Below are 25,306 nucleotides of genomic sequence, written 5' to 3'. Positions count from 1 at the left end.
GGGGTCATGGCCCACAGATTGAGAGCCAGTTCTGGTCTTAACAGCAACTGAAAGTGGGACTACAGCAGAATGAGTGCAGCTTCTGTTTCTTCTCAGTACAATCAGAACAGTAATGTCCGCCTCCCAGGGTTACTGTGGGGGTAAAATGAGATGCACCTATAAAGTATCAGGAATAGGTCTGGCACCCAGTAAATCCCCAACACATGCCAGAGTCCCATTCTGATTCCACAGGCATTTCCTGAGTAGCAAGTCTGGACCAGGCCTTTGCTAGAGGCTGGAAGAAAGAGGAATTCCACTCTGAATAGCTGAAGCCGTGGCCCCCAGCCAGGTGCAGAGGTAGACAGACTCATAAACTTGAGTGCCAGGTGGGGCTATGTCAAGGCTAAAGAGAGACATCAGCCATGTGTGATGCAGACCCTGGGACGCGCGTGGGAGGTGTCCCAACCACATACCAGACCAAAGGTGGGATGGTACAGGCCTGCAAACCCAACATTTGGGAAGTAGAGGCAGGAGGATCAGGAGTTCAAGGGCATCCTCAGCTACATAATGAACTGCACTGAGGCCTTGTCTCAACCTTACTCTCCAAAAGGCTAGCTGAGACTTGGAGAGAGGCCCTCGGGGGCAAACACAGAGCACAGAGTTAAAGGTACCTTTGCTTGTCTTTTTCTGCCTAATTAAAATGTTCCCACAAATCCTTCAACATAGACTGCAACTGGTTCAACGGTCAGCTCAGGGAAGCCTGACCTCACCCCAAAGCCTAGGAATGGGGTCACGGGCTAAGAGTATAAGAGAGCTGAGCTGTGTGACCTCTAGCAAACCAGGACACCTCGTCATGCCTCTACTTCCCCCGCTGTAAAAATGGAGACCATTACAGTACTGGACTCAATAGCCAAGCTCCCAGTACCTGTGACCAGCTCAATAAAGAGTGGTTGCTAGTAAGGAAAAAATAAGAGTCCACTTTGGAAGTCAGGCCATGGGATTCACCGAAGCCAGAGAGCTTGCTTTAGTCACAGTGCTGGGTTGGGCCGTCAGGATTTGGACGCACATCTTCAATACCAAAGGCTCCCTACAGCTTCATTTCCCTCTGCACAATCCTTGGCAGGTTCTCTGGTGTCTACTACACGAATACGAAAGGCACGGGGCCACAAAGGCCCTGGGAAAATTCCCTCATCCTGGGTTTTTGGTTGGAGGCGAAATCTATGTACAGCCTAGGATGGCCTCGTGACCCTCCCACTTCACATGCCCGCAAGGTGCTGCAGTTACAGACATATCACTGTGGCCAGTTTTTAAAGTGTACATGATGGAGGAAAGTGGGAGCCTTGTTAATCCTTTTTTGAGGGGGACGCTGGGATCAAACCCTGACCTCACTCACACATGTTAAGCAAGCACTCTACTGCTGGGATACACCCCAAGCCTCCCTCTGCGGATCTTAGACCCTTTAATTCTCCACAGTGTGTGTGTGTGTGTGTGTGTGTGTGTGTGTGTGTGTGTGTGTGTGTGTGTGTGTGTGACAGAGTCTCAAGCGGCCTACGGCAAGTCTTCAACTCTTGCTCTTCTTGCCTCTACTTTCCATGTGGTAGGACTCCAGGCGTCCACCACCATGCTTGGTGCTGCTTCGAAGATCTAGGATTCACGAATGCTAGCAAATATTCTACCGGTTGAGCTGATTTGAACCGCAGCCCTGAAGGAACAAAGCCGTTCTCAGAGATGACCTCTGAAGGGCTGTGCAAGGAGTCATGGCTAACTTGTGAGGAGCACCTGAGACACCTTCAAGTTTCCACCAATGCTGGCAGCCACCTCCCCCCCCCCAGACTATTTGAATTATCTTCTGAAGACTGAAGATCGTCCTTCCAGGCACCATTCCAGGGTCCGGGGAAGCAGTTCTCAGCCTTCCTAACCCTGCAGCCCTTTAGTTCCTCACGTAGAAGTGACCCTCAACTATAAAATTATTTCACTGCTACGTCATCACTAATTTTGCTACGAATCATGTGAATAGCTGGTATGCAGTATATCTGATATTCGACCTCCGTGGGGTCACAACCCACAGGGTGAGAACCACTGGTCTAACGGGTGTTAGCCCAGACCATGCTGTAATGCTCCTTCATTTTGGTTAAATGGTGATTTAAATATCTGAAATTAGAGTGATGTGGCTTTCCAGAACTAAACTAACTTGTCTTCCAAGATTCCTGCCATCCACCTGGCCTGCTGACCTCAGTGACAGATAGCCCAGGAGATGCTGACCCTTCTCCTGACATTCTTCTATCAGAATCCCCTAGTTAGTCCTAGTCCTGGCAATCTTGAGTGCTTCTTGCTACCTTCGCTCCCTTCTCCCTTTTTCTAGTCTGTAAGAGAGCAGTAGGCCCCTCTGGTGGACTCTTGACCTAGAGGCATGGATATTTTCTCAGGTTAAACCTGCTTTGTTGTTGAAGTTGCTTCTTCGTCTTTTCCTGTCCTGGACCTGTCAGGGGAATGAACAAGGTGGGTACTGGCCATGGTGATGGAATTCATGTTCAGAAGGTACAAACGACAAAGAGAAGTAATCCCAGGCACTAATATCTGGTCTGAAGGAGAATCATTCACGGGACAGACTGACAGGGGTGGTGGTGGTGAACATCTGAGTGACAACGAGCCAGCTGTGTCAGGATTTAGAAGTAAATTATCCACGGAGAGGAGCAGAAAAGACAAAGCTTTGCTGGACGGCATGTTCTTCCTCCCCTCTCTTGTCACTTTGCCTCTTTTGTCTCTTGTCACTTTGGACAAGTTAGGCAACCTCTCAGCCTCAGTTGCCATGCCTACAAGATGGAAAGGAAGCCACTTCAGCTGCCACAATGTGGAGACCCAACCGAAGGGCTGTCAACATCTGGGGTCCTCCCCAAATGTCACCCACAATCACCAGATAGACCACTGTTGGTCCATCTTAAAAGAAGAGTCTGTACAGAGCCCTGGGCCTTGGTGCTTTTATTTTTATTATAATTTCATCTTTGTTTGTTTTGGTTTTAAGACAAGGTCTAACTAACTCTGGCTGGCCTGGAACCGGCTATGTAAACCAGGCTGGTCTAGAACTCACTGAGATCCTCCTGCCTCTGCCTCCCAAGGGCTGGGATTAAAGGAACACGCCAGCACTCCCTGCTTACTGTAATTTCTTTAAGTACTAGAAATAGCTACCTTTGTCTCTGGTTAATACAGTGACTTTTGTCTGTCACTCAAAGCAGCTGCTTCCTACCTGGTCTGGTACAGAAACAAGAAAAAGGTAACTGACAGCAAACATTTTTCTGGTAATAACCAGACCACCCATCTGCCAACTCTGTCCCGTTCATACGAGACATCTGGACGGCTGTCCTTCCTACACTGGAGAGATGTGCCTGCTTTATCTAGAGAGTTAGAAGGATTCCGGTCCCTGGGTTAGGCCCCTGATTTACAGTCAGTAGAAATTCTCCTTCCTAACTCTCTCTTCAATTTGACACCCCTAAAATGTCACCCCTACCCCCCTTTTTTAGCTACACACCCTGGCTTGGTGCCTCACCAACTTACAGCTAACTCTACACGTTTTCCTGTACCTAACATAGAATGGTGTCTTTTCAAATCTCCAGCTTCAAGATTTCTTCCTGGGGCCAGCTCTTAACAGCCTGCCCCACACTCTAGAGCCCACCTTTTATTTACACCAAACCGACTAGGAGTTTGGTATCTTAGTCATAATTCCTTGGAGTTTGGTCAGATACATTTCATTCATTTAAGGAAAATTTTATCAGGTACCTCAGATTTTGAATGAACCTCTCACACTCTAGGGAAAAGAAAGTTAAATTACTGTAGGTTACCAGAGGATGAGGGGTTCTGTATAGAGGGAAGAGGATCATGAACTTGCAAATTTATAAACAGCCTCGCGGGGCTGAAGAGAGGCCGGCTAAGAGAACTTTTGCTCTTGCCAAGGACCCAGGTTCGGTTCCTAGGTGATCCGTCGCTTTCTTCTTTGAGTGTCACCATTTCACAGAATGTCACAAGCTCTTACTCTCTGAAAACTAAGCTAACAGGTAGCATTCCGCTGTTATAGCCACACCCAAGGCCTCTTCCCTAGAGTAACGACCTATCCCTTAAAGTCCAAGTCACTTCTCACCTTTTCACGTAATGACCCTTCCCGGCTGCCGTCCAGTTCTATAGACGCGGGGCTCCTTCCCCACCCTCTTTTTTTTTTTTTTTAGCCTAACAGGGCAGTCTGCGCAGGCGCACTGGGTCGGACCGAAGCCCTGCCCCCTGAGCCTGGGTAACGGCGTGTGGAGTTTGAGCTTGGCGAGCAGCTGGACAACGAGCGAGTAAGTCGGGGCTCGGCGACGGCGGCTGGCGAGGGTCAAGTTTCCTTGGGAGGAGAGCGGTGAGGGAGGGGTCTGAGAGCGATTGGAACGCCGCGGGCGGACAGACGCGGTGGCTGGGACCCGGGCGAGCACCGGGAAGCTTGTGTCCAGTGAGGGGGTTGTGCTAGGCGTGCTGAACCTAGATTTCCAGATCGCTGGCTGCCAGCTCGGACACTATCAGCGAGGCTAGAGCCAGAGTTCTAGGGAAAATAAACAAGCCGCCATCAAACACTGGGAGAGATCAGACCAAACTTTGTCCAGGGATGAGGCGCGGATGGAGTCCATCGTGGGGACAAGCCAGGACGGGCGACTGTGTTGTAGCCCCAGGCCCTGAGCTGGTACTTGCCTCGCCCACGGGATTAAAGTCCGACCGGATTTCTGTGTGGGCGTTTTAAAGTTTCCGTGATTCATTCATCACTTACTTATTTAGCCTTCACTGACTACTGGGTTCTAGTACTAGGAGAGAAGTATCAAGGCGAAAGCTGTTTTTATGGTAGAAGTACGAACCTGCACAGGGAAATCCAGCGATGGCTTCCAAAACTCAGGAGTTGGGGAGACAGACGCTGGAGATGTATGTAGCTCAGAAGGAGAGCCTTTAAGCCACCAGGAAAGCGGCACCGGCGCAGATCTGAAAGTAGGAGAGAAGCTGGTGTGCCAAAGGCATTTAAGATACCTTTCCTACTCCGAAAGTGCCCAGGAAGAGGAGTTGGCACTAGGTCGGTCAGTGCCAGAGATCAGTAGAGGCAGACGTGGGGGAATTCAAAGTGCTGCATTTAGTCAGCAGAATCCACAGGACTGGAAGAGGTGGGAGGTAGGAGAGGAATGCATGGGAGACTTGGAGGCCAGGGTGAGAGTCATCAGAGGAGGAGCGTCCCAGGGAGCAGGTGAATGTTCTAATTTAAAACCAGGAAAAGTACCTGCTGAGTAAATGCAAACGAGAGTCACCAGCCGAACAAGTCACAGAACAGTTAAATCTGTAGAAAGGAAAACAAGAGGTCCATTTGTGCACATGTGTTAGCATTTGTGCACGTGTATACATGGATGCCTAAGCATTCTGGAGTGTGTGTGTGTGTGTTACACAGATATGCCTATCAGTGCTTGTATGTGAGAGTGCATTTGCATGTGCACATACATGTAGGCCGAGTCCCAGGTATCTTCCTTGAACTCTCTACACTATCTCTCTCTGCACCTCAAGTTCTGGGATTATACCCCACCTCTACCTGCCCAAGATTTCTGTGCATTCTGGGGATGACAGGGCTTCACTAACCAGCAAGCTCCAGATGTCCAGCTGCCATGATCTCCCCAGCACTGGGATTTCAGAAGAGTACCCCACTACTGCGGTCATCTTTTATGGGTGCTGAAGATCAACTCGTGTGACTAGCACTTTACCAACGGAACCGTTGCCTCAGCTGATACAGTCTTGCTGTGTAGCCCAGGCTAGCCTCAAACTCATGGCTCTCCTGCCTCCAACCCCTGAGTGCTGGGATTACAGCCCTGTGTCACCAGGCCCATCAGTAGCCATTATTTTTAATGTGTTATCTTTCTCTGGGTTGCTAGTTCCTAGCCATTAGCAGGCTTGTCAGACAAGCAAAAGCCCATGGACAGATAGCTGTGGAATTCAGTGTGGGGAAATGGGAGCTAGTGGAGGTCCAGTTGCTCTAATGCTGGAGCCATGGGTTCTTATTCTGTCTCCCTAGCAAGTCTCCCACTGCTTGTTAAGTGAGTACAACCAGAGCAAATTCCTATGCATAGCACTCGGCTGTGGGTTCATGTGGAGGGCTTGGTGCCCAGTGTGGTGATTTTGGGTAGTGGTGGGACCCTTAAGAGGTGAGGCCGGGTTGGATGTCCTAGATCATTGAGGAAGCTGCTCTTAGAAGGTATTGAGGTGGCTCTTTCGAGGCCGAGTTACTCTTGGAGGAGTGAGTTGTTATGAGTGAGTCTGAATCACACTGCTTGGTCTCTTCCTGCCCTCATGCCTTCTGCTGAAAGGCTCTCAGCCTGGGCGTCCTCATCCAAGCCAGCACCGTGCCCTGCAGCTCTCAAAGGGTGGAGAACTGCTGAGTTAGAGGCCAGCCTGAGTGACATAGCAAGATCCTGACTGGAGAAAGAAGTAATAAAAGTCTTAGCTGAGCTATTGTTTGAGACAGTACCTTGCTAGATAGCCCTGGCTGGCCCAGCACTCAATGTGGAGCTCAAGCTAGCTTTGAACTTGCAGAAATGTTCCTACTTCTGCTGGGATTATAGACAACGTACCACCATGTCTGAATAAGAAACCTCCTTATACAGTTACCCAGATTCAGGCCTTTCACTGTGGGGACAGAAAACTGAGTATGAAAAGTTCTGAACGTGCCGAGACACCCGACTGATTTTTCTCATTTAATCCAGTGTCCTTACAAGAGAAGTAAAGGTTACAGACTCCACCTGGGTCTGTGTAACTCCAGAGTCTTTGCGATGACTGCTGTCTCCTATCCTCACCCAGCCAGGCGCTGGTCCAGACTGCCCTCAGACCATGTGCTCTTTCTGTCAAAGCGATGTGCTGAGGCTGGCAGACTTGGAAGAGTTATCTAAACCCCGCTCATTTATGGGGAAGAGACACAGGCTGAAAGTGACGGAGGTTATCTATCACGATCTAACTCTCCTCCTGAAGACAACTGAGTTGGGCAGCCATGTTTGTTACCTTGAATTAAATGACAGCTGGGTAGAACCCAGACAGTGAGCAGATGTTTCCAGATCTTTTTGTCCAGATCCTCTGAACCCTGAACCTGCTGCAGAGTGAATAAGCAGCAAAATGTGAGTTGCTCTTGGTGTCTCTGGCCACGATTGAAATGGCTCCTTCACCTTGGGCCAGGGATTGGGCTTCAGGCATTTCTACCTTGATAAGATAAGGTCTTTCCTTCATTCTTTCCTTCCTTCCTCCCTCCCTTCCTTCTTTCCTTCCTTCCTTTCTCTTTGTTTTTTTTGAGACAGAGTTTCTCTGTGCAGCCCAGATTGTCCTGGAATTCACTATGTAGGGCCAGGCTAGCCTCGAACTCACAGAGATCTATCCATCTCAGCCTCCCAAGTGCTGGGTGTATAGTACCACTCCAGGCTATAATGTGATTTCTTAAAAATATTTTCTGTTCCTTTTATATACTATGGGGATAAATGTCCATACAAAGATGTAATTGTTTTGTGCTGGTAAACTGGCTCCTGGTGGGGGCTGGAGAGATGACTCAGTGGTTAAGAGCACTGGCTGCTTTTCTGGAGGTCCTGAGTTCAATTCCCAGCACCCACAGGGAGGATCATAACTGGGATTCAATGTATTCTTTGGATATACAGGCTTACATACAAACAAAACACCACCAGGTAGGCGGGTCTCTGAGTTTGAGGCCAGCCTGCTCAACAGAGTGAGTTCCAGGACAACCAGGACTATATCCCCCCAAACAAAACAAAACAAAACAAAACAAACAAACAAACAAACAAACAAACAAACAAAAAAACCTGTCTGGAAAAACTGGAGGGAAAAAGGCTCCTGGTTAGTATAAGGAAGAAATTGAAACTGACTTTATCTGCAATTCATGATATACCATAAAGTTTCCTCCTCTCCCCACTTTCTAATTTGTTTGAGATTTACTGAGGTAAGTTGTTGGAATAAGAAAGGAAATTAGATGGGGTTGGGGATTTGGCTCAGTGGTAGAGCGCTTGCCTAGCAAGCGCAAGGCCCTGGGTTCGGTCCCCAGCTCCAAAAAGAAAAAAAAAAAAAAAAAAAAAAGAAAGGAAATTAGAGCCAAGAGAGGTGAGTCATTAAGTAAAGAGGTCTTTGCCACCATGGCTGGTTACCTCAGTTTAGTGGAAAGCAAGAACTGATTTGCAGATTTTTCTCTGACCTCCACCAGGAATTCCATGGCAACACACACACACACACACACACACACACACACACACACACTAAATAAGTGTAATTAAAAACTTAAGGGAAATTGACAATTTACTATAATGGTTTTCGTTCAACCCCTTCCACCCGTTGAGCCCCATCAATCATAAGGGGCTATGCATAGGGATTTGCTCTGGTTGTACTCACTTAACAAGCAGTGGGAGACTTGCTAGACATTATATGGAAACGTGGTAACAGAATAAGAATCCATGGCTCCAGCATTAGAGCAACTGGACCTCCACTAGCTCCCATTTCCCCACACTGAATTCCACAGCTATCTGTCCATGGGCTTTTGCTTGTCTGACAAGACTGCTAATGGCTAGGAACCAGTGACCCAGAGAAAGATAACACATTAAAAATAATGGCTACTGATGGGCCTGGTGACACAGGGCTGTAATCCCAGCACTCAGGAGTTGGAGGCAGAAGAACCATGAGTTTGAGGCAAGCCTGGGCTACACAGCAAGACTGTATTTATCCCTTTGCATTTAGTTCCCAGGTAGGGAATCTGCAGTTCTGGGAGGGAAGCTACTTGCTCTGGTTACATATGGCATTACTGACATTTTTCTCCACTGAAGAGTTTTAGACCAGAAGCCATCGTCTAGGGCAAGTCATTGTACTCTGAACCATTGTTTCCTCACTGTAAGAGTGATACCATTGCTGTTTTGAGACTCCAAAGAGAATGAGTAGCCATGGAAGCACTCTGTCACTTGGGTTATGTACACAGAGGAAGTGGAAAGACAGTTGCCCCTCCGTGGTAACTGGTCAGGTCTCACAAGGTTGGAAGTAGCCACATTTTGGTGGCTGCTGGGTTGCAGGCCTTCTGTCACCAAGTCCTCTTGTTTGTCACAGGTTGGGATGGCCACCAGCTGGGGAAGCATCTTGCAGGATGAGAAGCAGCTGGAAGAGTTGGCACAGCAGGCCATAGACCGGGCCCTGGCTGAGGGGGTGTTGCTGAGGTCCGCAAAGAACCCCAGCTCCTCTGACGTAAGCTTCATCATACTCCTCTGAGCCCACCCTTCCACGATGGGGGAAAGACTGTCTCTTTCCTTTGTTTTATTCAGTAACTAAAATTGATTTCTAGAAGTATGATTCTAAAAGTAGAAAGCAGTCACACTTAAGTCTGGGGTTTGAAGTGTAATGTAGGCACCTACTTAATTTCTGTAAGATGTCCTTTCTTCCAATATGTAGACACAGGAAGACCACATCACTGACTATGCAGGATGATTAGGAGATGGCTCCCAGGAAGCACTCTGTCCAGGGAATCCATCTATATCAAGCATCCTGAATCACGCTGTCTTCTCTGCAATTGCTTTTTGGTTTGTTTTGGAAACAGAGTCTTAGCACGGAGTCCTAGCTAGCCTAAAGCTCACTGTGTAGACCGAGAGGGCCTTGAACTCATGGTGCTCCTCCCATTGCTCCCCTCCTAAGCATGCATGAGCAGGCCGACTTGGCTTGTGCTAACACACACTCTCGCACACACATCTGCAATTTAAAGTTCAAGTTGAGTCAGGCATGGTGGCCCGCATCTCTAATCCTGGTGTTCAGGAGGCAGAGGCAGGTGAATCTCTGAGTTGGAGGCCAGCCTGGTTCACAGAGTGAGTTCCAGGGTTCGAAAAATAACAACAACCAACCACAAAAAAATCCAAGTTGAATCATATATATTCCGTCACGTGTTTTTAATTTTTGTTTAGCAATCTATTTAATGAATTAACCTTAGGTGAGGGTTAGCTTCATTTCTAATGTTTTTTGTTTTTGTTTTTTGTTTTTATTGCCAAGGATAACAAATTAAATGTTGAAAAGTAAAGGCCAGGGGCTGGAGAGATGGCTCAGCGGTTAAGAGCATAGACTGCTCTTCCAGAGGTCCTGAGTTCAAATCCCAGCAACCACATGGTGGCTCACAACCATCTGTAATGAGATCCGGTGCCCTCTTCTGTTGTGCCTGAAGACAGCAACAGTGTACTCACATACATGAAACAAATAAATCTGAAGAAGAAGAGGGAGAGGGAGAGAGAGAGAGAAAAGGCCAAATCTCAGGTCTTATTTAGCTGCTTATTCTACTTGCCCTTAGGCAAACTTCCCCTAACGGTAACACCCAGTCTTACTGCTTTATGGCAAATTTTTTTTTTCTTTTTTCTTTTTTTCGGAGCTGGGGACCGGACCCAGGGCCTTGCACTTGCTAGGCATTCGCTCTACCACTGAGCTAAATCCCCAACCCCTAGTCTTACTGCTTTATGTTGCAAAGACTAGACACTCATTGTATATCACACAGGGACACACACGGACACACACACATGGACACACACACAGGGACACACACAGGGACACACACATACACGGACACACACACAGGGAGACACACACAAAGAGCCACACGGACACACACACAGGGAGACACACACAGGGAGACACACACAGTCACGGAGACACATACACAGACACACACAGACACACACATGGACACACACAGACACACACGGAGACACATACACAGACACACACACACAGAGACACACACAGACACATACAGACACACATAGACACACACATAGACACACACACATACAGACACATATAGACACAGACACACCTAGAAACAGATACACACAGACACACATGGACACACACAGAGACACATACACAGATACACACATACACAGATACACACACATACAGAAACACACACTCAGACATACACACAGATACACAGAGAGAAAGAGAAACAGACATACACACACACACAGGGACACACACACACACAGGGACACACACACACACAGGGACACACACACACACACACACTCTCTCTCTCTCTTTGGCTTTTTTGAGACAGGGTTCCACTGTGTGATCTACAATAGCATCAAACCCTCTACTCTCCTGTCTCAGTCTTCTGAGTGGCTGTACTTACTGCCTTGTGTCCCCCCCACACCCAGCCCTTTCTCCCTCTGTACTCAAAGGCATGCACTAGATCAGCTTTTCTGTTCTTTGCTTCTTTTTTCATTTCCAACCCCCCACTTCCTTCTTCCCTTTTTTTCTATCCCTCCCTCCTTTCTCCACTCCCTCCCTCTCCCTCCCCTTCTGCCCCGACTCTGTGATTTTTTTTTTTTAATCCACACCCTGCTCTATGCCAGGACCATCGTGACAGGGAAGGCTAAGTGGTCAGTCAGAGGCTCTCACCTTTGGAACACGGGTTCAGTTGGAGAATGTAGCAGGGAATAAAGTTAAGGATGTCACTGGCCGTGGAGGTGCAGGGAGCATGCAGGTAGCATGCAGGCAGTCATTTATTGACCAGCCACTGTGTGTTGAGTGTTATTCTAATCACGTTGGAATTGCTGACTCATTCAACCTTCACCACAGCAGCAATGGAGTCACAGCTCGGAGAAGTTAAGTAACTTGACTGAGGTCACTGAGGTCCTGGGAAGCTTGGCGAGCCCGACTCTAATCCTGTGGAGTTAAGTTCCTGAGGAATTGTCTGCACACTCCCACCCTCCTGTCTCTCGGGATGCCCACGAGAAGTAGTGATTCATTTTGATTAGAGGTAGAACGGGGAATGATAGTCAAATTAGAGCTTAAAAGACAAATGGGGGACACCCCAAAGAAGGGAGAGGGCAAAACTGTTCTAAGAATGCAGCTGAAAGGTAGGGCTGGTCGGCGGGTGTAGCTGAGGTCAGACAGCCGAGCTTTTGATTCTGGACAGAGGGGACTGTGACCTTCACCCTGTAGATCAGTGCAGCGAACCGGCCACGTGAGGCTTGGCACCTGCAACAGTGACAGTGAGCTCATTTTGGACAGGTAGCACATGCGCTAGGTGCTGTCCAGAAGCTCATCCAGTGTCGAGTAAGGCTCCTTTCTCTACCACCCTTCCCCTCAGAGGCAAGCCATCTTGACATTTGCCTTAGTATTGTCTTCTTCTTTTCAAGGAAAAAAATTAGCAATGTTTTCATTTTAAAATACTTATTTTTATTTTATGTGTTTGTGTGTGCTCAAGGGTAGGATGTTCACTACCTATAGAGGCCAGAAGAGGTGTCAGGTCCTCTGGAACTATAGCTACCGGTGGTTGTTGGGAGTTGAACTGAGGTCCTTTGCAAGAGCAACCGGCGCTCTTGACTACTGAGCCATCTCTCCATCCCCATGCCAGCATTAAAACAAAACGTCAAAGGCAACACTGAACCAGTAGGACCTGGGGAGACAGGCCATTTCTGAAGCACCTGAGCGAGCGTGAGAAGCTGAGTTAAGACCCCAGAATCCATCCCTGGTGCAGTAGTAGGCACTGTAACCCCCACCCTGCGGAGTTCACTGGCCAGCCAGCCTGTCAAATCTGAGTTTCAGGTTCAGTGGGGGACTTTGTCTCAGAAGGTGAAGGTGGAGATCAATCGAGGGAAAGACATCTCACTCTCAGTATACCTGTGCTCGCCCACTAACAAGTCTATGCACCATGCACACATTCAAATGATATAACAAATACAGCAACCATAGAAAGTTGCACAGTTTATCTATACAAGTCAAGCTGGGAAGGTGTGGCAGCACATGCCTGTAATTCTAGCACGTGGGTCATGGAATCAGGGGAGGCAGAAGTTCAAGACTTGACCACTAGAGGGCTCAGTGGGTAAAGGCACCAGCCGCTGAGCTTTAGGGCCCGAGTCTGATTCCATTAACCTAGTGGTAGAAGATGCATGGTCTGGCAGTTGCTCCTCCCCCACCTCACTGTTCCTGTTGTCCCCTGGTGGCAGAGCAGAGCATGATTGTCATACGTGTGCTATTGTTTAAAAAGTGAGGGCTGTGTGTCCCAGGCTGTGGACAGCAGAGACAGCCGTGTGCTGCTGTTCTTCCTAGATTCAAATAGGCACAGTGAGTTCTGGGGTCAGGACAGACAGAACGCTTGGCAGAAAAACTCTGAGAATTTTTTAGATTGGGTGGGACTTGAGAGAGGCAGTTTCCTGCATCTTAACGCCATGCACTTTGGGTGCTGGTCACCTTTTACGCGATCTGCAATTATCCTGACCCTGTTTTTTTGGTTTTTTGGAGACAGGATCCTTCTATATGAGGAGATCATATATTTGTGATATATATGTGTGTGTGTGTGTGTGTGTGTGTGTGTGTGTGTGTGTGTGTATATGTATATATATATACATATATATATATATATATATATATATATATATATATATATATATCTCATTATATGGTGACTCAGGCCAAAGTAGGATTGAAGCACACTTCTCACCATGTACCTTAGCTCTTTTATTTTGATTTCTTTATTTCTTTATTTGAGACGGGGTCTCTCTACATATCCAGGACTATACTGGATCTCACTTTGTAGACCAGGCTGCCCTTGAACTCACAGAGATCTGCTTGTCTCTGCCTCCCAAGTTTGGGGATTAAGGCATGTGCCACCACACCTAGCTAGTTAGAGCTCTTTTGAAATGTGTATGGTTGTTTGTAATATCTAGTTCAAGGTAATTTTTTAATATTATATAAAAGGCCAGTTTATTGGGAAGCCACTCTTGGTTGACTAGTTCACTGACCTCAAGGACCAAGGCCAGGAAGTCACTATGGGAAGGGGGGGGGTGCGTAAAGAAGGGAGAGAGAAAGAGAGAAGGGGGCAAATGCACACAGAGAAAAGATGAGAGGGGGAGCTCAAGGTAAATTTTTAAAAGAAAGTATATTAATAAAAGTTCTAAGTTAGGCAGTGGTGGTGCACACTTTTAATCCCAGCACCTGGAAGCAGAGGCAGGTGAATCTCTGGGTTCAAGGCTGGCCTAGTCTACAAAGTTGAGTTCTAGGACAGCCAGAGCTACACACACAGAGAAACCCTGCCTCAAAAAACCCAACAGCAACAACAAAAAGAAAAATAAAGAGAAGGTTCTACCACCATAAACCCATTCTACTGTAACGGCAAACATGTTAACCAAGAGGGTAAATAATTCAAGTAACAGGGTTATTTTTTTATCTGCCAAGTTCCAGTTCGTTTGTTGTTGGAAATCTCAGGAGGTTTATCTCCCTTTTGGAATAACCGTCCTAAATGATACTTGGATTTCATGACTATGTCAAAGTCCAAACAGCCCAGCATGCAACTAAATGCCAGCCTGTTAACTGGAGTCACCACCCGTACACAGGACAAGGGCATGGCGCTCCTGGCTTCTAGTCGGAGAGCCACAGTTCATTTTGGCTCCCTACCAGGAACCTTTCCCCTCTACTTCAGCTAGAAGGCCAGGGTGAGCTCCTGACATGGGGACAGACTTCAACATCAGTCAGTTAGGAACATAGGAGGGGGGTGCAGTTATGGTGGCCGTGTAGCTCGAGTGTGATAAAGTGGTTTAGTGACGATCCTGGTTCAAATCCAAATACCAACTTCTAACTCAAGTCCTTTGCTAAGTTTGAATAACAATTGCTCCTTCCTCACAGAATTTAATGATAAACCTGTCTTAAGTATTCAGCACAGTGATTTGCAAGCAGTAAGTACCTAATAATTCTTGTGGGAGTCTTTATTTCCTGTGCCTCTCATGTAAAGAAAACCCTGTAGAATTGTCACAGAGCCTGGAAGCTGCCACTGTACCCTTTCTTGCTTTTTTCTCATCTCTTCCCTTCATAAAGTGACTGCTGCCCTCCAGTTGCGTGCTCAGTGCCTGTAGGCCTGACTTTTCGAGAAGATACCCACTCACAGCTGTTCTACCCCCACTCTCTCGTTGATCAGGTGGTGACGTATGCCCCATTCACGCTCTTCCCCTCACCAGTGCCCAGCACTCTGCTGGAGCAGGCCTATGCTGTGCAGATGGACTTCAACATCCTGGTAGATGCTGTCAGCCAGAACTCCGCCTTCCTGGAGCAAACACTGTCTAGGTATTGAGAGCTGAGGTTGGGGGTCAGGGGTGCTAGCATGGGGATGGGAAGGCTGGGGAGCCATGAGTTGTTGCTGTGTTAGTTATCCTGGTGGGCCAGAGAGCAGGTGCTCCTCAGTGGAAAGGAGTGAGGAGAGCTGTCTTCTAATCCTGGCTCTGCTGCTCTTTGTCTGGGAGGCAAAAGGAAAGCCCTCCCTCCTCCTTCTCTGAGCCTCAGTTTCTTCATCTGAAAAATGAAGTTGACTGAGATCTAAGGTTGCTGTGATTCTGTGGTCAGTGGCCCCCTGCTTTTCATGACAAAAATCTTGCGGGGGTTGGGGGGTTTGGAGAGGTAGCTCAGTGGTTAAAAAGCACTTGCCCCAGGAGCAGAGGACCAGTGTTCAGTTCCCAGCACCAACATGGTGGCTCACAGGAAACCTCCATGGTTTTTCCAGGGATCCAGCACCCCCTTCTGGCCTCCTTAGGCACCAAATATTTCCTGGAGTATATATACTTGCGTACACATAAGTAAGACATTCATACTCATAAAATAAAAATAACTTTTTTAAAAGTTCTCCATTTGGAATTATAGAAAAGGCCTGGTTTGGGAAGAAAACAGAGAGCAGGGAAGGCTGTTAAAAGGATGTGTTTAATTTTTTTTTTAAAGATTTATTTATTTATTATATATAAGTACACTGTCGCTGTCTTCAGACATACCAGAAGAGGGCATCAGATCTCATTACAGATGGTTGTGAGCCACCATGTGGTTGCTGGGATTTGAACTCAGGACCTCTGGAAGAGCAGTCAATGCTCTTAACGACTGAGCCATCTCTCCAGCCCTTAATTTTTTTTTTTAATGAACATTTCTTGTCACCCAAAGCTTCCTATCTTTGGGTAGGTAGGACAAAATGCAGAGCAAGCCATAACGAAGATATAAGTAAACAATCCTGGAAGCTCACATAGCTATGGTCAGCCATTCCTTTGTCTCTTCCATTAGATCTTCAGGTCCTGAAGCAAGTGACACTTCTCACTTAATTTTGGAATTAGGTATAAATTGCTTACTTTAGAATCGTGTGTGTGTGTGTGTATGTGTGATTATATATCTATGGTTAAGTTTTTGATGGAAGACTGTTTTGTTAGGGACCAAGTTTTTTTCAGATTGGTGGCAGTTTGGACATGAGAAGAAACAATAATGCCATGAAGTTTGGAAACCAATGGCTTGGAGCCAAAATTCCAGTGGGCCATGAATGACCTCTGCTGCACCCTCTCTCACGGTGGGCTTGCTTTGTGCTTACCACAAGCAGCCTGGTTTCGCCCATTGACACTTGACAATGTCATTAGGTGGGAGACCAGCTCCAGAGACCTCAGAACCCCACTTTCCTTCTCCCTTCTCCCTTCCCCCTCCCACCACCACAATTATCATCATAGCTAGCTCTAAGGGAACAGCCTAGAACCTGGAGTTGAAAGGTGTTAACCTCTTCAGAGAAGCAAAAATGTGTCCTTTTTCCTGGAGGCTAAAGCCCAGCTGGGGATTCTTCACCTCACCATGGGCTGAGAACAGCCCCAGTGCAAGCACTCACCCTCCAGAGAGGGCTGGCCAGAGAGGGAGGTTTCAAGGCAAACTCCTTGCCAACCCCACACTGTTCCAGCACAGGCCTCCTGTCACCAGATATAAACCTGGCCTGGGCTGAGGCACCACATTTGCCTGACTCTTGAGAAGCAACCAGTGTTGTGTTAGTGACTTCCAGACTCCTCCTTTCTGTGCTTCTTCCTAAGGCTCCAGAAAACCATACCGGATGAGCCCCTAGCACATGTCACCATCCACAGCTGCTCCCTGGGCTGAGGTGATGGCCCACGTACAGCCTCGGGCCAAACAGAAGGGATGACATCAGTTGTCATACAATAAAGTGAAAATTGCGTCTTCTGTCAGCTTTGTAGAGGGGGCGTTCACGGTGCTGTGAGAGCTCCTAGAAAGGGCTCTGGCCTGGACAGCGAACACTTCTCTACAGGAACAGTATTCTATGAGGGCTAACCTAAGCAGTAAACCAGGAAATGTACCCTGGGCCTGAAAAACTGCAGGTACACAACAAACTGCCCTGGGTGCTGTCATGGAGGAGGGAGACGGATCTGGAAGGTAACCAGAGTACTGTGGAGTGTTGACTAGAAAACTAGTGTCAGCTAGAAAACTTCTCAGCCATCAGTATTCAAGATGATTGCGTTTTTTTTTTTTTAATCTATTTACATCTACATGTCCTGGGTCCCCCCCCCCCCCGCCCCACAGTTCCTCATCCCATTCCTCCTCCTTGCCTCTGAGAGGGTTCTCCTCCCCAGCAGCCCTCCCCTTCCCTGGAGCCTTAAGTCTCTGGAGGATTAAGCACATCCTCTCACACTAGGGCCTGACCAGACAGACCTCTGCTATATTTGTGCTAGGGCCCTCCGACTGGCCCATGTATGCTCCTGGATGGTGGCTCAGTCTTTGGGACTCCCTGATCTGGGTTAGTTGAGAATACTGGTCTTCCTATGGGGCTGCTCTCCCCTTCAGCTTCTTCAGTCCTTCCCCTAATTCAACCATAGGGGTTCCCTACTTCAGTCTAATGGTTGAGTGTAAGTATCTGCTTCTGTCTCAGTCAGTTGCTGGTTGGGGCTCTCAGAGGACAGCCATGCCAGGCCCCTGTCTGTAAGCACACCATAGTGATAGCATAGTAGTGTCAGGTCTTGGTGTCCCCCATAAGGTGGACCCCAAGTTGGGCCAGTCACTAGACGGCCTTTCTTTCGGTCTCTTCTCCATTTTTGCCCCTGTAGTTCTTTTAGACGGGGACAATTCTGGGTCAGAAATTTTGACTGCAGGTTAGTAACCGTTCCTCCATTTGAGGCCCTGTCTAGTACTGGAGGTGGGCTCTTTTAGTTCCCTCTCTCCTATGTTGGGCATTCTGACCCCCGTTGAATTCTGAGAGTCTCTCACCTCCCAGGCATCTGGTACTTTCTAGAGGGTCCTCCCACTCCCCACCCCCTGAGGCTGAATATTTCCATTCATTCTGCTGACCCTCTGGGCTTCTCTCACATCCCACCCCCATATCTGATCCTGTTCCCTTTTCCCCTCCCCTTCCCCTCTCCTACCCAAACCCCTCCCTCCCTCTGCCTTCTGTGATTATTTTCTCCCTCCTTCTAAGTGGGATTGAAGCCTCCTCACTTGGGCATTTCTGCTTGCTACACTTCTTAGGATCTGTGGCTTGTATCTGTACTTTTTGGCTAATACCCACTTATCAGTGAGTGCATGTCCTTTTGGGTCTGAGGTACCTCACTCAGGAGGTTTTAGAAAGCACAGTGTCCTTTGCTTTCACCACAACCCTATGTTCTAAGCACAGTTATTATCTTCTTCAGTCGAACAGACTAAGGTGGAAAGGTGACAGGATTCCCTGAGGTTGCCTGACAGCGGGTGACAGCGGTTTGCACCCAGGTTATCTGGCTCTAGGGTAGATCATTAGGCACTATTTTCTCTTAGGTCAGAATGGGTATTCAAGACCCAGAAAGGGCCTGGGAGTCAGTAGGTGGAGTGGGACTCCCTGACCTGGAGGGTCTCACATAGCCTAGACAATGTTCTCTTTCCTCCTCTAGCACCATCAAAAAGGATGAGTATACTGCCCGTCTCTTTGATATCTACAAGCAAGTCCTGAAAGAGGGCATAGCCCAGGTAACCAGCGCTAGCCCTCCTTTGTCCAGGACTTGTCTCTTTTATTGCTGGTGGATTTGCTTTTGTTTTATTTTTACTAGAAGAATTGGCCTCAGTCTTGATCTCATAGGAATCTACCTCTGACCAGTCGCTACTGGGCCTGTGCATGACCAGTCCTGGGATGATCCTTCTGGGTTTGGGAATATTAGTTCTCCTTAGCTCTGTAGAGTACCATGTGGCTCGACCCCAGAGTCAGCCCTTGGGCCAGTGTCCTCAGCCTTCAGTTCTTTCCACAGACTGTGTTCCTGGGCCTCAATCGTTCAGATTACATGTTCCAGTGCAGCGCAGACGGCTCCAAAGCCCTGAAACAGATTGAGATCAACACTATCTCTGCCAGCTTTGGGGGCCTGGCCTCCCGGACTCCGGCTGTGCACCGGTGGGTTCCTAGGGCAGTCTGTACGGAGCGCAGTTGTGGGGAAGAGCTCAATGGACCAATAGCCACCGTGACTGTTCCTTCCCGGGCCCTGAGTCATGCGGTTCTCACATCTCCGTTTTCTCCTCATAGTAGTTTTCCACTTGAAATCAGGTCGATTATATATCAGAGAAAGAAGGGCCCTCATGGCATATTAGTCCTGCCCCTCCCTGTGCACATTAACGCTCCAGGCAAGGAAAGTGATGCCTTGAGGGGCCTCTGATAGGAAGGTCCTGACGTACCTGATGCCAGGAAGCATCTGAATCCAAAGCAGAGGGGGCTTGAGGAGCTTCTGAGGGCTGGGCCATAGTTGTAGTTTCCTAGCCATCCGGGGTGCTCGGGTCACTGTGATTCCATATGGGTTCCATATAGCACCTGGAGGCCCAACATAAGGGGCTCCGACTCCCTTAAGAACTGAGTTGGGGTGAAATGGCCTCACAGGGTCTTGGGACTTCTGGGAGTGCATGTAAGTGAGGACTCAGGATATCCTGGCTGCAGGATACTCCAGGAATGGCTGTGAGGTACTTTTCAGCACTTGGCTGGGTTTCATAGTAGTGCTCCTATATGTATCTGTGAGGTCATGGGCAGAAGGGCACTCTGGTCCATCCAGTTACTGAGCAGCCATCTCTCTTCCAACAGACATGTTCTCAATGTCCTGAATAAGACCAACGAAGCTTCCAAGATCCTGTCCAACAACCCCAGCAAGGGACTGGCCCTGGGGATCGCCAAAGCCTGGGAGCTCTATGGCTCAGCCAAGTAAGAATGTGGAAAGGTGGGGCTGGGGATTTAGCTCAGTGGTAGAGCACTTACCTAGGAAGCGCAAGGCCCTGGGTTCGGTCCCCAGCTCCGAAAAAAAGAACCAAAAAAAAAAAAAAAAAAAGAATGTGGAAAGGTGGCAGCTTCTCTCTCCTTTGCTACTCATCATCAGGGGATGAAGGGGTGTTTCTAGGAATGGAGACACACACTTTTAAATGCCAAAAATACTTTAGTGGCGTTTGGGGTTTTCTTCTAAAATAAGAGACGCTGCCTATAAGTTAAGGTTTCCTGGTTGCATGGAAGTCATCGTGATGATGGTGATGACGGACAGTGATTGCATCGTGCTAAGCGCACAGGGCCACACAGTTAGGAAGCGCCCGTGCCGCTGGCATGGAGTTCCCATCCCTACCTCTCTAATGCTCCCAGTTGGCTTCTTAAACGTCTCCTTTTACATTTTCCTGCTGTCAGCACACTTGAAATAGGAATCCTCTGCTTCTGTCCCTTTGCTTTCTAGTTTGCTGTGGTTCTGGGGGAAATCAGGGATCCTGGTTACTGTAACCGTGTGTGAAGAGTGTGAGGACCTCTTTGATCTGAGAATTTTATGGTGTCCATTTTAACTGCTTAGAGTGTTTTTGTTTTTGTTTTTTTTGCTTTCTTCCTACTTCTCAACCATGTTCCAGATGTGTGAAGATGCTAGGTAAGTGTCTCAAGATGGTTGAGAGGCCACAGCTAGCAGCTGTTCCGTGTCCGTGTGGAACTGAGTTATGCTCTGGTGAGCACTGAGGGCTTTCCATGCAGGGTCTCAGGACATTTCCACTGAGGCAGTGCTGTCCCTCCCTGATTCACAGAAAAAGGAACCGGGGTTCAGAGAGGCACAGTGATGGTGGGCTGGTAGTGGAACTTAGTGTTTACATACAATGACACTCTTGCCTCCAAGTGTGCCTTTCTGGGCTTGCTAAGCCCCACTAAGTTCCAAGAAGCCTCAAATTCTGAGCATTTACAAGTGGGACAAACAGTGTGTCAAGTAGAATTCTTCACCAGCTTCCATTTTAAGAAAGTGAAGTCAGGGGATGGGTCACCTGAGAAACTGCAGATGGAAAACCCTGCCAGGCCAAGAGTAGTGTGTGGGGGGGAACATTTGTATGCCCAGAGTCAGGCCCTGGTGGTGATGGGCTCTGTGGCCTCTGAGCAGGGACTGGTTTTACGCACTGTGAGAGTGGTAAGGCTCTTCTGCTGAACAAGCACATGACCTTAGTGGGTCTTCTCTTTTCTCTGAGATTGTTTTCCTTGAGCTGGGCAGGACAACACATACCTTTTGTCTCAGTACTCAAGGGGCAGGGGCAGGCGGGTCTCTATGCATGCAAGGCCAGCCTGGTCAACATAGCAAGTTCCAGGACAGCCCAGGCTACATATCAAGATCCCGACTCAAAAATAAAAACCACACCTGTAATTCTAGAACTCAGGAAGCTGAGACAGCAGAATGACCTTAAGTTCAAGGCCAGTCTGAGCTATGAGCTATGTAGTGAATATAATACCTGGGATACATAGCAAGACTCTGTCTCAAAACAAAACAAAACAAAACAGTAGAAAAAAATCAACCCAGAAATTTCTAATAAATCTGAAAATTAAATTATAATTCTGTTTGCTTTTTTAAAAACCTTTTTGTCATGCTGAGGGTCAAATGTAGGGCCTTGTGTGCCAGGAGAGTCCTCTGTTGCTCAGCTACATCCCAGGGTCTTTAGAGACAGGGTCTTGTTATATAGCCTACATTGGCCTTGAACTCATGACAATCCTTCTGCTTTGGCCTCCCAAGTAGGGACATAACCACCAGTCCTGATTATAAAATTACGATTTCAGCTAGGCTAGCGGATTGGTTTCGAGCTTTTGTTGTTCATGTAAAGGACCCGAGTTCAATTTACCATCTGTAAAATTATGAATTCAGTTTAGACAAATGCTTTCAAACGTAGAGTCTGGAGCTGGAGAGATGCTCAGAGAGTAAGAGTGCTTTCTGACCTTCCAGAGGACCTGAGTTTGACTCCCAGGACCCAAATAGGGTCGCTCACAACTACCTGTGATCAGGGAATCAGATGCCCTCTTCTGGCTTCTACATACATGAGGCATATAACTACAAAATCATGTACGCATAAATAAAAATCCTTAGACAACAACAGAAAAACAGGGCCTGTAGTTAAAATGAGAAGAATAAGGTTGGTTATTGATATTAAATGTTGGGACATCAGATCTGATTAACACTTCTATTTCATAGACGAGTCAATTAAAGCTCAGGGAAAGAAGTTGACTGACCCGCTCAAGGACACACACACCACAAGACCCTGGCAGAGTCAGGACTAAGATTGTTGGGTCCGCTCTCCCAGCCAGCATGCTATTTCCAGTTCACCTTCCTCACCTGATGACTTTCCGAGTCTTGCACAGTGCAGATTTCTCAGAACTGAAGGCGGTAGGGTAGAATGTGTTTTCTGAATCTGGCTTCCACTGTTTGGCAAGTGGAAAGGCTGACTTAATGAGCCAGAGTATGCAATTCCATTTTAACCTCCAGCCTCCAGGCTTCCTCCTTTGCCTCTTCTTGGAGGTGAGCCATCCTGGGCCAGGTGCCACCCTGCCCCCTCAGCGCCTACCCATGAGCAGAGTAGTTCAGAGGACAAAGAAGAGCAAGGTCTTTGGCCCTGGGGTCTCTCAAGGCAAGATGGCGTATAAGAAACCACCTCCACTTTGTCTTACAGAGCTAGTTTAAAGTCACTTTTCAGTTTAAATGGCCTATCTGTCCTTTTGACTTGAAGCAGGCTGGAAGAGTATTCAGCCAAGTAGAAAGAAGTCAGGCGAATGCAGTTTAGACAAGAGGTTCAGCTAAGGTTGGAAGAAGCAGAGAAGGAAGAGGCTGATACAGGAGGTGAGAAATACGTAGCATTCTAAGCCAAAGTCTGCACTTCCAGATGACCTAGCAAGAATCCACCAGCATAAAACAGCAGCTCTAGCAGAGAGGGAATTTAACACTGTAAAACACTGGTCTTATAATTTCTAGTTTGGGAGGGGAAAAGGGCTTATGTTTCAAACACTGAACACAGCTTAACTGGTGTAAGCTTTTTCTTGAGTGTTCAAGCTCTAGCTTCTTTCAGAAACTATTGGATGAACAGAGAGAAACAGGCCCAGCAAGCCTTAGTGATCCCATTACTACCATGAGACCAAATGTGGCCCTGTGGACATTACAGAGCTGCTGAGGTCCCAAGAGACACTTGTTTGTAGTTGCCCTGTGGAGTTCCACTTGCCTCCTTTGTTTTTCATGTAAGAGCTCCACTCTCCATGATTCTGTCCTTTACAGCCTGGCCACGGAGTCATTACACTCCTCCCTGCTTATTCTCCAGACAGATTTTTGAATCATGCTGTTATATTTTTTGTTGTTTGTTCTAAGATAGGGTCTCCAGTAGCCCAGGCCAGTCTTTTTTTTTTTTTTTTTTTTCTTTTTCTTTTTTCTTTTTCTTTTTTGGAGCTGGGGACCAAACACAGGGCCTTGGGCCAGTCTTAAACACCCAATTCTCTAGTTTTCACCTGAGTCCTGGGATCAAAGAATGCACCATCACCCATGGCCCAAGTTATCTTCTAGGGGAAAGGAAAGTGGGTATGGTTAGATGGTCTTAAATCTGCATTTTTTTTTTTTTGGTTCTTTTTTTTTTTTCCGGAGCTGGGGACCGAACCCAGGGCCTTGCGCTTCCTAGGCAAGCGCTCTGCCACTGAGCCAAATCCCCAACCCCTTAAATCTGCATTTTAAGTTGTACAGAAATCTGACGTCATTACAGCATTCCATCTACCATTAGAGAACAGAGATGCCTCCGTCCCCCCACGACGTTTCCTAGTTTCAAGAAATGTATTGTTGCTTCAGGCAATTCTTTTTTTTTTTTTTTTTTTTTTGGTTCTTTTTTTCCGGAGCTGGGGACCGAACCCAGGGCCTTGCGCTTCCTAGGTAAGCGCTCTACCACTGAGCTAAATCCCCAGCCCCGCTTCAGGCAATTCTAACTTGAGGCAGCATCTGTTCTTGCAGGGAAGGTATATTCTGTCTGTCTGTCTGTCTTGTGTGTACATGTATGCGCAGGCCAACTCAACATCTAGTGTCTTCTTCAGTTTCTTTCCATCTGTTTTGAGACAGTCTCTCATTGAACTTGGAGTTCACCAATTTGGCTAGACTGGCTGGCCAGCAAGCCCCAGGGACGCTCCTGTCTCTGCCTCCCCAGGGATGGGTGACAGACGTGTGGCACAGCTGGCTTCCTTTTAAGTGGATTCTGGAGCTCGAGCTCAGGTCCTTCTGCTTGCACGGCCGGCACTTTATTGACTGAGCCATCTCCTCAGTCTCTCCTTTCTGTAGGACTGGATTCACCATCTTCTTGCCCTGGCCCCAACCCCAAGGGCTGGGATTACAGCCCGCATCAGCAGAGCTATGCGTTCTCACCTCTCTGAAGGGAGCGGCACAGCTCAGCAGCAGGCCTGGCTCACCTGTGCTCTTCCCGCAGTGCCGTGGTGCTACTGATTGCTCAGGAGAAGGAAAGGAACATATTTGACCAGCGTGCCATAGAGAACGAGCTGCTAGACAGGTAAAGGAAGGAGGAGACCCTTGGCTGCGGCCCCAGGAGAGAGGCCCATTCAGAACACACATCTATTAACCTGATTCTCACCGTTCCCAGGAAGATCCATGTAATCCGCCGAAGATTTGAAGATGTCTCTGAAAGGGGTTCTCTAGACCAAAACCGAAGGCTGTTTATGTAAGCATCCCCAAGGAGCCACTAGACAGCTAGATTAAGAGCCTCTCTTGACACCTCCTACCACCAAAGAACTTTTCTTCTGGGAATACAATAGCCTGTTTTCTTTTCTCCTAATTTTTGAAATATCTCATCCTCCCAAGAAATTTTAGAAACGCCTAACTCTGTTTCTAAAGGAATATATCAGAGCCGTTGCTCTTCTGGATAAGAACATCATTCTTAGAGATAACCTTAGTTTTTCATAGAGAACCCTGAGGTTCTAAAAGTTTTCTTGCCCATCTTTGTGACTAGTCAAAACAAGCAGGGAGGCAGGCCCATCTTCCCCTATCTGGTTGCCACTCTCCACTACAGCCTGGGTTTGTCTCCTAAGACAGGCCCTACTGTTTTTCCCATGGGCCATCACACTGTAGCTTTAATACCACATATTTGGATTGAATCATAGCTTACATAGTTAGACCTAGCTGGGGCTCCACATGGTGGCACATGCCATTAGTCTCAACACTCCAGTGACAAAGGCAGGCAGATCTTGGAGTTCTAGGCCAGCCTGTTTCCAGGTTCCAGAAGGTTC

At 47.7% G+C, this 25,306-nt stretch overlaps 2 protein-coding genes across 5 annotated transcripts in view; one reads left to right on the top strand and one right to left on the bottom strand.

Annotated features, from left to right (window-relative positions):
- The window catches only part of Myh7b (myosin heavy chain 7B), a 45,231-nt gene extending 39,866 nt beyond the window's left edge, over positions 1-5,365 (bottom strand). Inside the window, exon 1 of one of the 3 annotated variants that reach the window (XM_039105078.2) lies at positions 4,854-5,365. The gene's annotated coding sequence lies outside the window, so the exon portion shown is untranslated. Of the gene's footprint in view, positions 1-4,111; positions 4,264-4,853 lie in introns of those variants that run through there. The other 2 variants (XM_039105079.2, XM_017591783.3) reach the window with 2 other exon arrangements.
- The window catches only part of Gss (glutathione synthetase), a 30,339-nt gene continuing 9,265 nt past the window's right edge, over positions 4,233-25,306 (top strand). Inside the window, 8 exon segments of one of the 2 annotated variants that reach the window (NM_012962.1) lie at positions 4,270-4,307; positions 9,109-9,243; positions 14,951-15,096; positions 18,690-18,765; positions 19,041-19,180; positions 19,856-19,972; positions 24,493-24,573; positions 24,664-24,741. In NM_012962.1, coding sequence (NP_037094.1) covers positions 9,115-9,243; positions 14,951-15,096; positions 18,690-18,765; positions 19,041-19,180; positions 19,856-19,972; positions 24,493-24,573; positions 24,664-24,741 — 767 coding nt within the window. In that variant the 5' untranslated portion in view covers positions 4,270-4,307; positions 9,109-9,114. 2 annotated transcript variants of the gene reach the window in all.

This window comes from Rattus norvegicus, chromosome 3, assembly GCF_036323735.1.
Source record: "Rattus norvegicus strain BN/NHsdMcwi chromosome 3, GRCr8, whole genome shotgun sequence".
Classification (NCBI taxonomy): domain Eukaryota; kingdom Metazoa; phylum Chordata; class Mammalia; order Rodentia; family Muridae; genus Rattus; species Rattus norvegicus.
The sequence above is the reverse complement of the archived record's forward strand: the minus strand, read 5'-3'. Positions and strand labels throughout refer to the sequence as shown.